Source organism: Trematosphaeria pertusa, assembly GCF_010094035.1.
Source record: "Trematosphaeria pertusa strain CBS 122368 unplaced genomic scaffold BU26scaffold_10, whole genome shotgun sequence".
NCBI lineage: Eukaryota > Fungi > Ascomycota > Dothideomycetes > Pleosporales > Trematosphaeriaceae > Trematosphaeria > Trematosphaeria pertusa.
Genome location: NW_022987221.1, coordinates 925349 through 940798, shown reverse-complemented (window position 1 = coordinate 940798; position 15450 = coordinate 925349). Strand labels below are relative to the sequence as shown.

At 53.6% G+C, this 15450-nt stretch overlaps 2 protein-coding genes across 2 annotated transcripts; one reads left to right on the top strand and one right to left on the bottom strand.

Moving 5' to 3' along the window:
* Positions 1 to 106: 106 nt before the first annotated feature.
* BU26DRAFT_430655 (uncharacterized protein) lies at positions 107 to 2468 on the top strand (the record flags this gene model as incomplete). The annotated part of the gene is made up of 7 exons (XM_033823895.1): positions 107 to 523; positions 575 to 759; positions 792 to 955; positions 1011 to 1090; positions 1154 to 1972; positions 2026 to 2274; positions 2322 to 2468. 7 exons carry the CDS (start codon positions 107 to 109, stop codon positions 2466 to 2468), a joined length of 2061 nt encoding a protein of 686 aa, XP_033681722.1.
* Positions 2469 to 5771: 3303 nt separating this feature from the next.
* On the bottom strand, positions 5772 to 15234 carry BU26DRAFT_430633 (glycosyltransferase family 4 protein; the record flags this gene model as incomplete). Its single annotated transcript, XM_033823892.1, has 7 exons — positions 5772 to 7207; positions 7260 to 7538; positions 7587 to 11704; positions 11762 to 12413; positions 12467 to 14051; positions 14113 to 15021; positions 15079 to 15234. 7 exons carry the CDS (start codon positions 15232 to 15234, stop codon positions 5772 to 5774), a joined length of 9135 nt encoding a protein of 3044 aa, XP_033681721.1.
* Between the last annotated feature and the right edge of the window lie 216 nt (positions 15235 to 15450).

Sequence of the window (15450 nt, the reverse complement as noted above, 5' to 3'; positions counted from 1 at the left end):
CCGCACATTGCTCCCCCAGCGCGGCCCATCCCTATACCGTCCATCTACCGACTGCGCCTGACGCAGCCGCCCGCTCACCCTCCACTTCGCGATGCAGAGCCAGCAGATGGCCGCCATGGCGGGCATGAATGCCAACGCAGGCCCCGTCGACGGCACCCCCATCATGGGCAACGGCCAGCGCGGGCAGCAGATGCAGAACCTCGATCCGCGCGACCAGCTCAACACCTACATCTACGACTACTTCCTACGGAACAACCACCACCGGCTCGCGCGAACCATGCTCGAGTGCGACATGAAGATGAATGTGCACCCGCCGCAAAAGCCGAGCCCTAGCGGCAGAAACGTCAACGGCGTCGACGCCATGGACCACGACTCCAAGGACGACCTGCCCAACCCGAAGCTGCCCACCGGCCAGGCGACGGACAATTCCTTCCTGCTAGACTGGTGGGTCCAGTTCTGGGACATCTTCAGTGCTGCCCGTGGCAAGAACACAAAAGGCGCACAGTACATTGGACACACACGAGTAAGACGGACGCTGCTCTAAGAGCGCTGCAAGGTGCTGACGGTTGCGCAGAATATCACCCAGATGCAGACTGACCAGCGGAACCAGCGCATGATGATGGCTGGTGGTGCCATGGGCGCCGCGCAGTATCAGAACATGATGCGGGCAATGCCGAACGGCGTCGCTCCGAATGATCTCAAGCGCGCGGCCGCCATGAACCGCAACCCGTACGTATCGAACACTATCTTTTGCCAGCAGTCTCCCCACTGACCCCTCATGCTTTCTATAGTAATGCGAACCCGATGGCAAACATGAACCAGATGAAGAACCAAGGCATGATGGCAGCACAGATGCAGAGAGACGGCTCTCAGATGGACATGAACGGGCAGCGGCCTCAGTCGCCAGGCTCGAATGAGAATGCGCCATCTCCGAATAAGCGCCCTCGCGTTGAAGGTAATGACTCCGCGTTTCCCCAAAATGAACGCTGCTGACGGTGCGCCACTTGCAGGACCAATGAATCCGGGCAACATGCCCGGTAACCAGTTTGAATTTCAGCAGGCACAGAATGTGCAGCAAAAGTCTATTGAGGTATACGCCCAAAGTCTGGTCCAACAGCAGCGAATGGCACTCAATAACCATGCTATTGCTCAGGGGATGAATTCTGGCGTCCAAGGATCTCCAATGACCCAACAAGGCCTGGACGGCCAACACGACCTTTTCGCTGGCAACCAGCCACGACCCGGAATGCCTGCCGGTGCTCCTGGACCGCCACAGGGCAACCACGCGCTGCAGGACTACCAAATGCAGCTCATGCTGCTCGAGCAGCAGAACAAGAAGAGGCTGCTAATGGCCCGGCAGGAGCAGGACAACATCTCTGGTCCCCACGCACAGGGCGCGGTTGGTGCACCCGGATTCCCGCCCTCGATGTCCCCTCAGGGCAGCAGGGCGGGCCCCTCACCTAACCCCACAGACCAGATGAAGAAAGGCACTCCGAGAATGGGCCAACAAGGGCTCCCCGGCTCCCCGATGCCAGAAGGCGCGATGCAGCAGCAACGCAATTCTCCAGTACCCAACTTCGACCCCAACGCAATGCCTCCAGGAATGCCACCACAATACGGTTTCCCGGGCCAGATGCCGCAGAACCCCATGATGAGACCGCCGAGCTCGCACCCTGGTAACTTCAACGCACAGCAGTTGACACCCCAGCAAATAGAAGCTATGCGTGCGAGCGGCGCCATGCAGAACGGTGCCTGGCGAGGCCCACCGCCTGGGATGATGCCGGGCCAGCAACAAATGGGTCCCATGGGCAACCAGCCACAGCAGAGAGGACAGATGCCACCGCCCCCAGCTCCCGCCAACGAACAGCCTCGAGCACAGGAACCCTCACCCTCGCAACCAGCTCAAGCACCGCCCACGCCCTCTCAAGCAAACAAGCCGGCTCCGAAGAAGAAGCCCACCAAGGACAATAAGGTAAAGTGGCGCGCTTCCTATTTCATATTGAGCATCGTTGATGTTGATTGCAGAAGCCCGCAAGCAAAGCAAAAGGGGCAAACGCAGGTGCTCCTCCAGCAACGTCGGCTGGCGAAGAACCGCCGACGCCTACGCCTTCCACGCCGATTACGCCTATGCATCCTAATTCCTTCAAGAATGGACAGCAGCAGCCACCGCAGGCCCCTGCGCAACCTCAACCACCAGCAGCGCCGCAACAGCAGCAGCCTCCTCCCATGGAGAATAACGCCGACCCCGGTCCGCCATTCGGCAATATCGATGATGTAAGCGATCCTCATTCCCATGCGAAGGACGAGCTAACGTACTCCAGACCTTCACTTTGGGCTTTGGCGATGAGAACGCTCTCGAGAACTTTGACTTTGACTCGTTCTTGCACGTTGGCGACGACACCGGCTTTGGCTCGATAGGCGCCGACTTTGGCTTTGGTGACGAAGTACAGGCCGGTGGCGAAATATGAGCGTCGTGGCTTGCCTGCTGACTCGCTTTGGTGTACGGCAGACACCCATTGTGCCTTCAGTCGAGACGAGCCCAGGGTCGGAACAATGGATCGGTTAAAGTGGGGGGTGCGGCAGTTCGTTTTGCTAGAGTTTGTGGTGCAGAGCAAGATCGGGGTGGTGGTGGATTCACAAAAATCGTTCATATACCCGTCTTTTCGAGACCTCACTCACGCTTTCTTTCCGGAGCATAAGGGCGAGGGAAAGGGAGGAATGGGGGGTGGCGTGACTTCGTTCTGGTGCTGGGAATTACGGCGTTTTTAGTCGCGAACTCTGGTGTTCATTTATGAGGAAATTTCCGTTTTTGGCCCTACATATTTGTTTTCCCATTCTCCTACCATTCGCTTGGTGCGGGGATTTTGGTATTCCCACTTTTGGCCTTTTCTTCTCAACTACATCATAAGATCGAGCGTGTGTTCATGAGGGGTGTTATACCATATTGATGTTTTTTTTAACTCTTGTGTGGGCGACATCGCCTTTATTTCGAAAGCAAATGGTTTAATTGCTGTTGTTTTTCGTCTTCTCTTGATGCTCTTGCAGGCTCATCATATTATACGGTGCTGCTGGTGTTGGCGCCCCCTTTTTTTTGTTTTCTCCTCTTGGTGAATTTGAATGGCTTTGGCTTCGGCTTTGGCTTTGGCTTGCGCTTTTTAAAACAAGGTGGAAAGGCAGGAGAGGGTGAATTATTGGGGGAAGGGAAAGGAGGGGGCAACTCAGTATATGCAATTTACGGTCTTGTTTCATGCTTCCGTATTTCACTGCACTGGTTTGAGAGGTTGGTGTGGCGTGCTACTACTCTAAAGGGTGGTGTGTCAACGATAGCGGTAGGAGAGGGATGACTGGGGTGATCACTTTGTGTGTGCTGTGGGGGAACGACTGGGGTAGCGACTTGCTGCATTTCCTAATGCGTTTCTTCATCCACCGCCTAGTGACCTTCTACCTTCTACCTATCCCAATCGCATGTCACATGTATAGCTCCTCAGGTGAGGCTGCAAAGTCTGTCGCATGGTCGGCTATTGCCACCAGACAGCTTCAGGTACGCACTCACACGTCTAGGCCTAATTACCTGCGTCCCCGCCTCGAAGGGTCTGACGCAAGTACCCGACGAAGCTTTTTCTCGAGCCGTTCAAAGGCACCTTGGGCATTTCAGGCTCGTGCCTTCCCTGGCGTGTGTACAATCCACATCCCAACAATCGAAATAATTCTCAGGGACTTGGAGTTGAGATCCAACCGCGCTGCTCCCGCTGTCTGTGGTCAGGTCCTCGTCTGGTTTTTGTATCGCGTGTTTCGCGTTGCTGCCTTAGAGTGTGTTATTCCATGCGTCTTGGTTGCGAAACCGGCGAGCCATATCGAGGGACACGCGACGTTCGCCAGCTGCGTGCGGGTTCGATTCTCTGACCTTGACGGGGGCACGGCGGTGAGGATGCGGTGGCGAAGATGGTGCAAGCTAAAAGTGTACTTTGCAGTGTTCTCGCTCGTTGCACAAGTGAGCGGCGGCTAGGATGAAGGCCACTATGTTAATGCGCAGCTGCTTTAGAGTGACCTTCTGCTCCACACGGAACTGGAGATTGAGACTAAGGTTAGCAACATAGCTGGCAGGTACTTTGTTGATCGTACCTTCCTGCAGGCCCAGCTAGCTTTCGTAGGTCGAGACGCGGTTCTGATGCGAGACGGCGAACATTAGTAGAACACTGACGCCGCTATTTGTAGATCTATCCGCAGCTCAAGATGAGCTTTAGCAGTCAGCAAGCTGGGCGTTTGCGACTATCCCTCTTGTCTACCTCTATCGGTGCCGTCGAGCGCAGAAGCTGCTCGCGTGGTTAGCGTAGGCCGTGCTATAACGGCGGAACTGACTTACACTTGTAATCCTTCCGTCGCGTGGCAGAAAGCTCGTTATTGCAGTCGTTGGCTTGTTAGTAGAGCTGCGCGACGTGGTTCTCAGTCGCGCAGATGCGCAATGGATCCGCGTAGACTCTTAAAGAAGCGCATATTCTCCCAGTCTATAATTCTGTCAGGTCCAGCTCCTCCCTCACCTCTAGCAAAAAGGCAAAACGTCATTTACCCTCTAAAGTAAAAAGAGAGAAAAAATGGCAAAAGAAAGCCTCTGCCCAGCTCCAGAAACTACAACTCGCTAGCACCTTTGACGACACCCCCAGATCCTGGCCGGTCCTGGGGGATTATTAAAGTAGTTTACTGATTGTTACCCACAAGCTCAGGATTTCTACACTGCTACCGACAGGATTTCACGGCCTATAATCTTGGGGGGAGAATAGGTCGTGATGAACGATAAATCCTTTGGATGTATGCAGGCTCGAACGGCGCGGGTCTCGATAAGTGGCAGATATCGAGATAAGATGGTGCGCAATTCTTATGGCTTGTTTTGTTAGAAACTGAGCAGATTTAAATAAAATATATACGTGTAATTGCTGCACCGCGGGTAATTGTTGTGCGATTTTTTTCGCGTGGCGGGAGCGGGCCGCGAGGACGCTGCGAGAGGTATGTGACGCAATTTCATTTTGGACTGAGTGTGCGGAGATTGGTGGGGGCTTTTAGCGAGAGATTAGATACTGGGAGAGATAATGGCAGTCTGGTGGAGGTTCGGACGATTCAGTGTTGATGGTGTGCACTTGCGCTCGCGAGCATGAAGCACCACAGCGCGTTCGTCGTGAGCGAGATCATAGGTGACCGCGATGATAGATATGCCATTAGTGCATTCAGATCGAATCCATTGAAAAGAGGACAGTGGGGAGATGGTTATGGTTTGTAGATAGCCATCGCGGTCCACATAGCAGCAGAGCTCGGTTTAGCTCTGGAAAGCCACTCCTGCCGACCTTCAACGTGTGAGCTTTTGAGAGGCATTGAGAAACCCCGAGACCTTGCCAATGTCTACCGCCATGTTTGGCAGCCTTGCGCTTTCGATCCTTTGTTATCCCGGCATTGGTCAAAGGATATTCTGAACAGCATTCAGCGTACCAGCACTGCTCACTTTTCATGAACAATACCTTTTCTCCTCTTAGGGAGATAGCTTTGGTTTACTAAAGCGGCTTCGCCTTTGATAGTATTGCATATTTATTTGCACGTTCATATGGTGACGGAAGCATGCACAAGGATAGTTACTTTTGCGAAGGTATGGCGAAACTCTCCGAGTACGCGAGTAGCGAGCGCGTATGCAATGCGACAACCCGAAACGCCTAACTTTTTGAACGCCCTACCCAATGCAAGATAAAAGGCTATATACATATACACAGTCTGCTTTCCCATCCCCCTTACAACCGCCCATCCACATTCCCATAGTCCTCCGCATACACCACCTCATTCAAATGACTCCTCGTCCTCACGCTACTCCTCGCACTCCCTGCCACCATACTCTGCCTCATCATCGCACTTCTCTTCGGGTCCATCTTCGGCACCACAGTAGCAGGCACATGCTTCCAGCCGCCGGCATGCCCATAGCCATATCCGTACTGTACGGGCCGCTTGCCCATCGCGACTACCGAGCTCGACGTTGACGCCGATGCCTGCGTCTTTGCGTATATCTTCGGTGGGCGAGATAGCGGCGCGAAGTATCCCTCTTCATTCTCGTCGTGTGGATACAGGACGGGGGAATCGGGTGTTGTGGGGTCCCAGTCATCGCCGTATATGTGGTTCGACGAGCCGGCGGGCTCATCCATGTAGACGGAAGAAAAGGACGTAGCGGCTGAGTATTGTTTGGTGAGCGGCGGGCGTGGATGCTGCATCTTCTCGAGCTGTGGGTCAATGACGTTGCTCGACGCGGTATCCGTCTGCTGTCGCGCGATGGAGCGTCGTCTCAGAGAAAGCATGCGACCGGGGTGCTTAGGCGGCGGGATGCGCTTCTCGAGACCGAGCATCTCGTAGCAGGCCTTGCCGATCCAGAGCATTTGCTCGTGCTCGCGGAGGTAGCGCTCGCCGCCAAAGGACTTCTGCACGATGTTGCGCGCCATCATACCCAATTTGCGGCGATGGTCGCTCTTCTCGTACATGCGGCGTGTGATGATTTCGACATCGCGGGGTGTAGGTTTGTGTGGGAGGACGGGAGCGGGCTGATCTGGAGGATCGTCGGCGAATTGCGCCCATTCGTCGAGCATGGCGAGGAGATTGATTTGCGCGCGGGCGAGGCCGTAGGCGTCGTTTGGTGCGACGACTTCGCTATAGCGCTTTCCATCGTCGGGATCGGTGAGGACGCGGAGGGAGGCGCCGACATCGGTGCAGACGACGGGTGCGCCTGTGAGCGCGGCTTCTCCGAGAGCAAGAGGCAGGCCTTCGGAGACAGACGAGTTGAGGAAGAGCCAGGTGTTTGCGAGTACCATGGCCGGGTCGGCGGTGCCTCGCAGCGTGACGCTCTGCCCCAGACCCTTACAGGCAAGGATCTCTTGGCATTCGGATGAATATACCGGTGCCTTGTTGAGCGCGCCATAGATGTCGAGTTTGTAATCTTTGAAGCCCCATTCGTTGGAGATGATATCTGCTGCTAGCAGCGCGGTCTTGATGTCTTTTGCAAACCACACGTGGGAAAGCATGGTGACGGTGGGACTCTTAGTCTTGATTTCAGTCACGGGCGCGAACTTTTGCATGTCGGTAATGCCGTTGACGATCGGGTCGACCTTTCGGCGGAAGACATTGCGGTGCGTGAGCTGGCCTTTGGAGCTGCCGATCTCGACCTCCCATCCTGGGTTGAAGAAGTCTTGGATGCATGGTTAGGTTGGTTTCCATAGGATGCGAAGAAAAGTACGTACCTGCACAAGGAAGAATCTGGTCGGCGTGATGCAGAATAAGACACGACGTCAGCTTCATCAACCCAAGAAGGGCATTCCGGATGAACGGCGGGAGCGTGCACATGGCGGAAGAGAGGTAGAGATTGGTCTCACGCCACGAGATGGCATGGTCCCAAATCTGGAGAGTACAGTTGCGCTTGAGCTTGCACACAATGCCGTACGAAGCCGAGACACTGTGATGCGAAGCCTGGAAGACGTTGGGAATCTTCTCGGGAATGGGGATAGAGAAGATAAAGAGGTCTATACAAGTCAGCCGTATCCTATCACATATTAGGATGGGTAACTTACATCTAAACCACAACTCTAGCGCAGTGTCGAGATGACCGAGAGTCGGCAGTTCCGTGCGGAACCACTCGGACGGCGGCTGGGCGTTGGGCATATCTTCCGCCAGCCAGAGCTTCCTCCACGTGTCTTTCACGGTATCGCTCGTCCATACCTCCTTCCAATGACGAGAGTCCTGGAAGTAGGTGTTGAGATTGACCAGAGCTCGAGTAGCTTGCTTGACATCGGCTGGGGTCATGTTGATGGCTCGTGCGCCTCGAACCAGAGCAGTCAATGTGGGGATAAAGTTGACCTTGATATCGTTGATGGTAGCCTCTTTGACTGAGTGATCGACCTCGCTGTCCAGTTTGTTCGTGAACATGCCATGGCAAGGGTGGAGAAAGTCAAGACCCCAAAGCGGTATGATTTTGAGCGACTCCACATTCTCCTCCGTCTGGTGCTTGGGTAGACCAAAGTCGTTCGCAGATTCGACGACCATGTGCCACTTGATTGTCCGCAAGTTGTTAATCAGATCGCGCCGACATGCCGAGACGCCACCACCTTCGTTAGGCCAGGTGCCGGTGTCGACGGCAATGACGTGGAGGTTCTTGTCGGTGTCGCGCTGGAGTGTCTTCGTCCTTGTGAAGATGACCGCATCACCACCTTGCCCGAAGCTGAACAGGTCGCTCATGCGAATGGCGAGTGGAGTCCATGCGCTAATATCGCTCGTTAGGTCAGAGCTTGCCATGATTGCATCAGCGTGCAGGGCGAGATAATCTTCCGCCTTCAGAAGACTACCACGGTCTCGTCGGCGCCAGTAAGGCCTCAGAAGAGCCTCCTTACGAATAAGCTCTTCATCTACGAAGCGAACGACTACACCGTCGAGATCCAAGCGCTTCTTCCAGGCCTTCCAGAGCTGAGATCGAGCTCTTGAGGTTGAAATTTCCTGACGCTTGATGTTGTTGCGGAAAAGGCGGCTCATGAAGCTGGAGGTGGGTGCTTTGAAGTCCAAGAGCGGGTTTTCGTCCATGAAATTACAACGTGACGGCTTCTTCAATACACCGAGCCAGTCATAGCGGATCATGTCCGGTGTATCAACGGTCTCGCCATTGAGCTTCGTGGAAATAACTGGATGGAACTTGTGATCATAGAGCCACGAGCATTCGTAGACATCTGCTCCTTGGACAAAAGTCGCTTCGTGCACACGCGGCGTCGGAATCCATCGCTCCATCTTCTCAGCATGGCGAACAGGAGGCGCGCACCAGCTCACGTTGACTGACATGTGCGGGAGCACAAACTCAGCTCTCAGCAGCTCATCGTCGTACTTCGCATTCTTGCGGTAGTGGTACTTGAATCGCACCAAGTTTCCATGCTGAATGTAGCTGCCGGACTCGATATGACCCTTGTGGTTGTAGTGAACCTTCGTGCCTTCATCGCTGCCGCGCACGCAGTGTCGACTGTTGGGGAGCTTGGTATTCTGCACCTTGGTGATCTTGCTTATTCGTGACGTTCGTTTGGCGGGGAAGTCGTAGACAAACTCATTAGTAATTTCCCCGTTCTTGTACTCCTTCCGTGAATTGATCCGCATGTCTTTTGCATACTCCGAGATCCTGGTGTGGCCCCACTTCGGCTCTTGCTTCAGAATGCCTTGGTAGAAGACTAACTTGAAGCCGCCTTCATCAGTCGGATGAACGAATGCCGTCTCAGTGTCTCCATAGCTGCGAATGATGAGGCGGTCCTTTTTCTGAGCTACAATGCTACCCTTGACTGTAGTGGCGAGATCGGCAATATCTTTACGGTCATGGTAGAGGAAGAAGGGGAGACTGAACGACAAGGCAGCGCGGCTGTAGATCCAGAGCCCAGTAAGGATGAATGTGGCTGGTTTCGCTAGGAATTTTGGCGTCCTTCCCAATGCACAGTTCAACTCTCGTTGGTACTCTGGATCAGCCATGCATGCAAGCACGAAGAACTTGATCCACGTTCCGATCGTATGATAGCCGTATGCGAGAGGGACTCGGATGCGGTTAGCAAAGTCGGTGAAGATGGACGTTGCAGAGCGGTTGAGGACGGGGTGATGAGATTGTTGGATGTCGGCGGTGATTTGACGATACTCCTTTTCGTTGAGCACCTGCTCGCCCCGGTTCTTGAAATAGTTGTACTTATGGACGGCCAAGTACGCTCCAAGATCGTAACGAGCCAATCTAGAGAGTATAGTACAAGCATCTTCCGCCGGCACATTGGAATTGATCCATGACATCTCAGTGTTCGTGTACGGACCCCTGGCGCCGAGGCATCGTCGAAGGAACATGCGGCGGATGTCCAGTGGTAGGTTGTCCCAATGCATGTCGCATTCAGAGCCAAGGCATAGATTTCGCAACAGTTCTTTTCGACACATAGTCTCGAACGCAATAGCCTGAGGCCCTGTCGCCTTCGACGGCATAGAGCGTTTGCTGCATTCTGACACGGAATACGGATCGTCGCTAACCGGACGACATACTAGGATCGACTCAGCCAGCTCCGCTTGATGGTGAGACATGCCGAACATGGTCTCCGAACAGGCGTGCAGCAATGTCTCCGCAATAGTGCGAGAATTGCTGCTGACATTCATCTGTACCGATGAGGAGCCTTTCGCGTCCGAAGCGATGTATAGCGTCATGCGACCATCTGAATAGTGAGAGATGGCTCGAAGATCGGATGTGTCGCCTGCCACTGAATGCATCGGGACGATAAATACTTTAATGAGACCATTCTGCCATGCCAAGACAATTCGCTGCACCAGGAACGGCATAGCGGGATACGCCTGTAGTGCGAGTCTGGATAAGGTGTCGTGAGTGCATGAAAGTAAGATCGCGGTGATCTGGTCTCCGGGGTGGCCGAAAGGTAGCACTCTAAACCGATCCTCCTTCGGCCCGGTACGCAACTTGTCTGCAAAGGCCTGAAGCTCGCTTTGGCTCCATTCTTCATCAGGACCCGCGCCGGTGTAGGCGTGGAACTTCTCGATGCTGGACCAATGAATCCGGTATTGAGATGGTAGTCCTCGAATATTGACGGAATCGGTGGACTCGTTAGGTCTCTTTGGCCGCCTGTAATTTTCCATTTTCTCGGAGAGCCACATCTGAATGTCAAATGCTTCAGGCAAGCCTAGCTTGGCTGTGTGGAAAGAGAGAAGAGCGGCCGTCCAGGTTGACACCGCGAGAGCGATAACATTATCGTACTGGGTAGTTCGCACTGATTTCAGGATGTTGCCAACGACGAAACCGAGGATTACTGCCACAAGTAGGGGCATTAATGCATGGGGCCCAGAGAAGATCTTGTTGTACTGATAGAGAAGCAAGCCGCTGTAAGACCCTACGTAGGCAAGAAACATTTTCGTTCCCGTTGGGTCGTCATTAAAGATCCAGACCAGCGCAGCGCTAAGTGACAGCGCCCAAACATGGACACCGATGAAGCGCCACATGGTGTTCCAGTAGAGATGGCGTCTGAACTTCTGATCATTGGCCTTTGCCTTGCGGATATGTGGGATGTTCTCAACTGAGACGGGCGATTGTTGTTCGGACAATTGGTGCAAATGCTGGGCCTTGTAGTCGAGGAGGACGGCTCCTATCAAGTAGTATGCGAGACCAAAGCCCACAGCCAGTCGAAGAGTTGTGTTCATTTCTCGGGACAAACCCACCAAGTGGCTGCCGCCCCGTACCAAGTCGAGCCAGCGATCCATAAGGGCCGTGAGGAAATAAAGCAGACCGCAACCGACCTCATCACCAGCATTGCGCCAATGAATGAAAGAATTGTGCAGTCGAATGCCTTTTTGCGACTGCTGCATGCTCTCAAGAGCAACCTGCGTCTCCAGGTTCCAGGTCGAGCTGTAGGGAATCGGTCGTCTTGTGTCGGTAAGTCGGCAGTACCAATCCAGCAAGAAAATTGTAGAATCCCAGCACTCAGCCAGCTCCCTGACCAAGGCATCATCCGTGGGCTTGACCCAAAAGTGGCGGTTCTTCTCTTTCATCACAGCATCGTACAGCTCTTTCCGGCAAAGGGCGAGAATAGCTGGTTCGCTAAGGCCATGAAACAGGTCTGCTTCACCGGACGACATCTCTATAGATGGTGCAAGTGACGAACTAGGAGCCAAGGAGGTTCTCGGCCCTTTGCTTAATCGTTTGCCTGCCCGATGCTCAGTGAAGGCCTTCATCGAGAGTGCTGTAGACGTCTTACCTTGAGTATTGCCGGCTTTGGGGGGTGGCTCCCTCCTCGTGTGCGTCCGCACGTACCAGTCCTTCACGTCTGCGTCATTGAGCGTTTTGATGTTGTGATACCAGGTCACCCATTCGGTGGCGACGTGCCGAGTCCCTAAGAGGAGGAGAAAGACGAAGATGTATAGCACGCATGGGTAGATGATGATATCGTATCCTGAAATCCACAGCGTAAGGATGGGGGATATGATGAGGGTCGGGATGAGGCAGATGATCGCTTTCCGACCATTGAGAAATGCCGATCCAGGGACTTGGTAAGAGGAGAGAACGGCCAAAACCGAGAGGTAAGAAGTCAACCCGAGAAGATAGAAGAAGAATATGGCGGCGGGCTTTGCTCCGACAACGGCTGCGATGACGATAAACCCGACAGCGCTAGCAGCGACGGTAAAGGCGAGGCCTCCGATCAAGCGAGTGAGAACGAACATGTTTGCGGCAGAAAAGGCCATGGAGATCAGATAGTAGGTGCCGCCGATCGATATCCAGGTTCCAATGGCTCCAGAAAGCAGCAGCGAAACCATCAGGGCTAACGTCGCGTATTTGCTCTCCTCGAATGTCATAGCGGCGCTCAAATAAAGCCCATGACCGGTAGTGGATAGAAGCAGGATATCTGCATGACTTAGTTACATCCATATCCATCACAGAAGACTAGGTTGTACGTACCCACGAGCGCTGGTATGGCGAAGACACTGAGGAAGGTGAAGCGACGATATCCTGGCAACACAGATGGCTTTTGGGCGGGATCGATATCCGTCTGAGCTGCGGCATATGCTGAAGCAAACGAGGGAGCGTTAAAGATCCACATGGGAGGCTGATGTTCCGGCTCGTTGTAATAGTCCCGATGTTTCTTGGATAACAGCACACCCATGTCACTAGGGGTGATATCGAAGTAAGCTTCGCAACGAGAACCCAGAGCAAATAACTCAGCGAACGCGGCACTCTGGTCTGAGTACTGGTTGAAAAGAGGGTTACGGTCTGATACTTCGATGTAGACTTCTTCAAAACCAGCTTTCCTAGCTGCGCAGAAGATGCAAAAGAGGACAAAGTCGGACACGGAATCGATATTCTCTCTGCTTGTGAGCTGTTCGATCGCTGCAGTGATGGCGTCCAGGCTCTGGTAATCGCGATACCAGAGAAGGCTGCGGAAGTTGTAATCGACGTGTCTGAATAGCTCTAGCGCGAGCTGACGGTCGAGGCACGGAAGGCGGCAAAGTCGATACCATTTGACTCGCGCATAAACAAGCTGTTCGTCGGTGGTTGTTCCGCTGATGTAGTCCATATTGCTAAGCTTCTTCAGCTGGCGGTATGTTGGGACGTCGATGAGGAGCTCTTCGCATTCAGAGCGTATAGCCGAGAGTAGTGGGCATGACTCGTCCCATTCAGAATACTGTAGATGCTGTAGGTATAGAAGGAGATCCGAAGTCGAGAGGAGGTTGACATCTTGCTGCAACCGTGGCGGTAACCTTTTCAACGAGCTAGATTCGCTCCGATGTTCGCTCAAACCGTATTCCAAAAGGAAACACTGATATCTGGTGAAGCTTGATTTGCTAAGGTGCGTGTGGAGCAATATGCCGGGTATATCCTGCGCTGATTTGGAAAGATAAATGATCAGGGAAGATGTCCTCTGCTCCACTTCCCAGACTGCCCAGAATTGACCTCCGGAAGGGGTGTGGAATCCGGAGTCGAGCCCAGAATACACTCGGACCTGGTAGGGGTCATCTTCGTCGCTTGTGCGAGCAAGTGCGTCGGCGAGATTCCGGACAGCATCTCGTGACGTAGGAACAATGTTCAGTACGCCGGACGCTGAGGCGCTGTAGCTGCTGAGGACGTTTGCGGTAGCGTGCAGTTGTTTCGCTGGAAGCCTGCTAAGCAGATTTAAATTTCGCAACCGCTGCTGAGAGCGTAGAACATGCTCGAAGTCTTCCTGGGACGCATTGAGACCAATTGGAAAACATCCCAGAGGCCCATAGAAAGTACCAGCGAACGAGCAAGACAGGGGATTGGCCGAATGTTTCTCCACGGACGTACTCCAATCCAGACCCGAGGAGACAGGAGAATCCGGTTCTTGTGGCAATAGGGCTCCATTTTCATCAATCTCTGGATATTGAACAGTGAGGGTAGATGCATTTGAGCTTTCCTCTGAGTCGGACTCGGAGCCATCGAGGCCCGCGATTGTGCTTCCCAAAAGTGGAAATACTTCTTGCAAAGGAAGGTAGTCATCGATGATGCTCGAAAAGCCGGGAGAGAGCTACCGGACAGGTTAGTATATAGACACTGTAGCCGGGAAGAAGCTACGTGGAAATACTTACAATGCGGGTCGTTCGGAACTTCTCGTGAACACTCATGACTCGTCGATCCTTGAGCCATTGAAAGGCAGCTAGTGGCTCCTCACAGGAACGGAGCTCGGACAGATCCTTGAGGGCACATTCGCGCGCAAAGTAAGGTATGGCTCCGTGATAGCTGCACCACATGTGAGCCCTCCTTGCGACCGCGTGCGATAAGTCGGCGTCGTCATCGAGCGTGTCCCACATCATTGTGATGAAGGGTCGCAAACAGGCTTGTGATACGAATGCTTTCGTCGTAGTCTTCATCTTGTCCATAGCGAAGAAGTCTCGGCGTTCTCCGTTACGGAGTATGGTGCCATTCCTTACAATGGCACCAGCGAAAAGCTTAAGGTTAAGCTTCTCGACTCCATCCAAAAAGTCTGGTGGCCCGATCTCAAGAAAAACGTCCAGACCGTGCGCGAAGAAGAGCCGTGCCAAGCCGTTAAGCAGCGGTGTGCATACTCTTTCTCTCCAGCCGGCTACCAATACACCAGTGAAGTATCTGCGCTGACCGGGTTGCCGCAGGGTTTGCTTGAGGACCTTGGAGACGAGGTATACAGCCCGCAGCATTTCGACTTCATTGTCCATAGCGGGGAAGGGCAATATCTGGAGCAGATCTAATCTGGCGATGATATGCGGCCCAAGAGCCACACCTTCATCGCTGACTGCCTCCAGGACCCCAGGCTCGCAATAGTCCAACACTACAGCTTCCCATCTTGACAGCAATTGGTGTTCTTCCACCGTAATGGGTGTGTTCAACAGGCCGAGGTATACGCCAAACGATGAAGGCTTCTCTAGAAGGGCTTGCTTTGGGCGGACGAAATTCGCGCTACGGGATAGGAGGTGTATCCGCTCCTGGACGGCTCGAGGCAATTGAAGCTCATCGTTATTCCCCTACAAAGGTGTGGTGAGCTACGAGGCGCGGAGTGTCTGATGTCGCTTGACACTTACTATAAGCAGCGCCCGAATGGCATTGTATGATGTCCAGAGGAATGCGATTATGCCAACAAGCCCACTGGCACAGATTATGGCCACGAGGGTCCATTCCCACCACACCTTCAGAATAGTACCGTTGCTGAAGGCCTGGATGCTTAGGTTATTGGCCATGGCTCCGCAAACCCTCACCCGAAGGACAGATGCAGCTTTTGAGGGTTGAACAGCGGGCCGAGATCAGGCCCGGCAATGGGCTGGAAAGCGTGGGGAACCGCTGTTATAGCGCAAATCCTATTAACAAAACGAGAGATGAAGGAAGAAAAGATAAGAGAGAGTGCAATGTTTCATGCTGAATAACTTGTGATGGCTTGGATGCCCACAGAGCAGCAA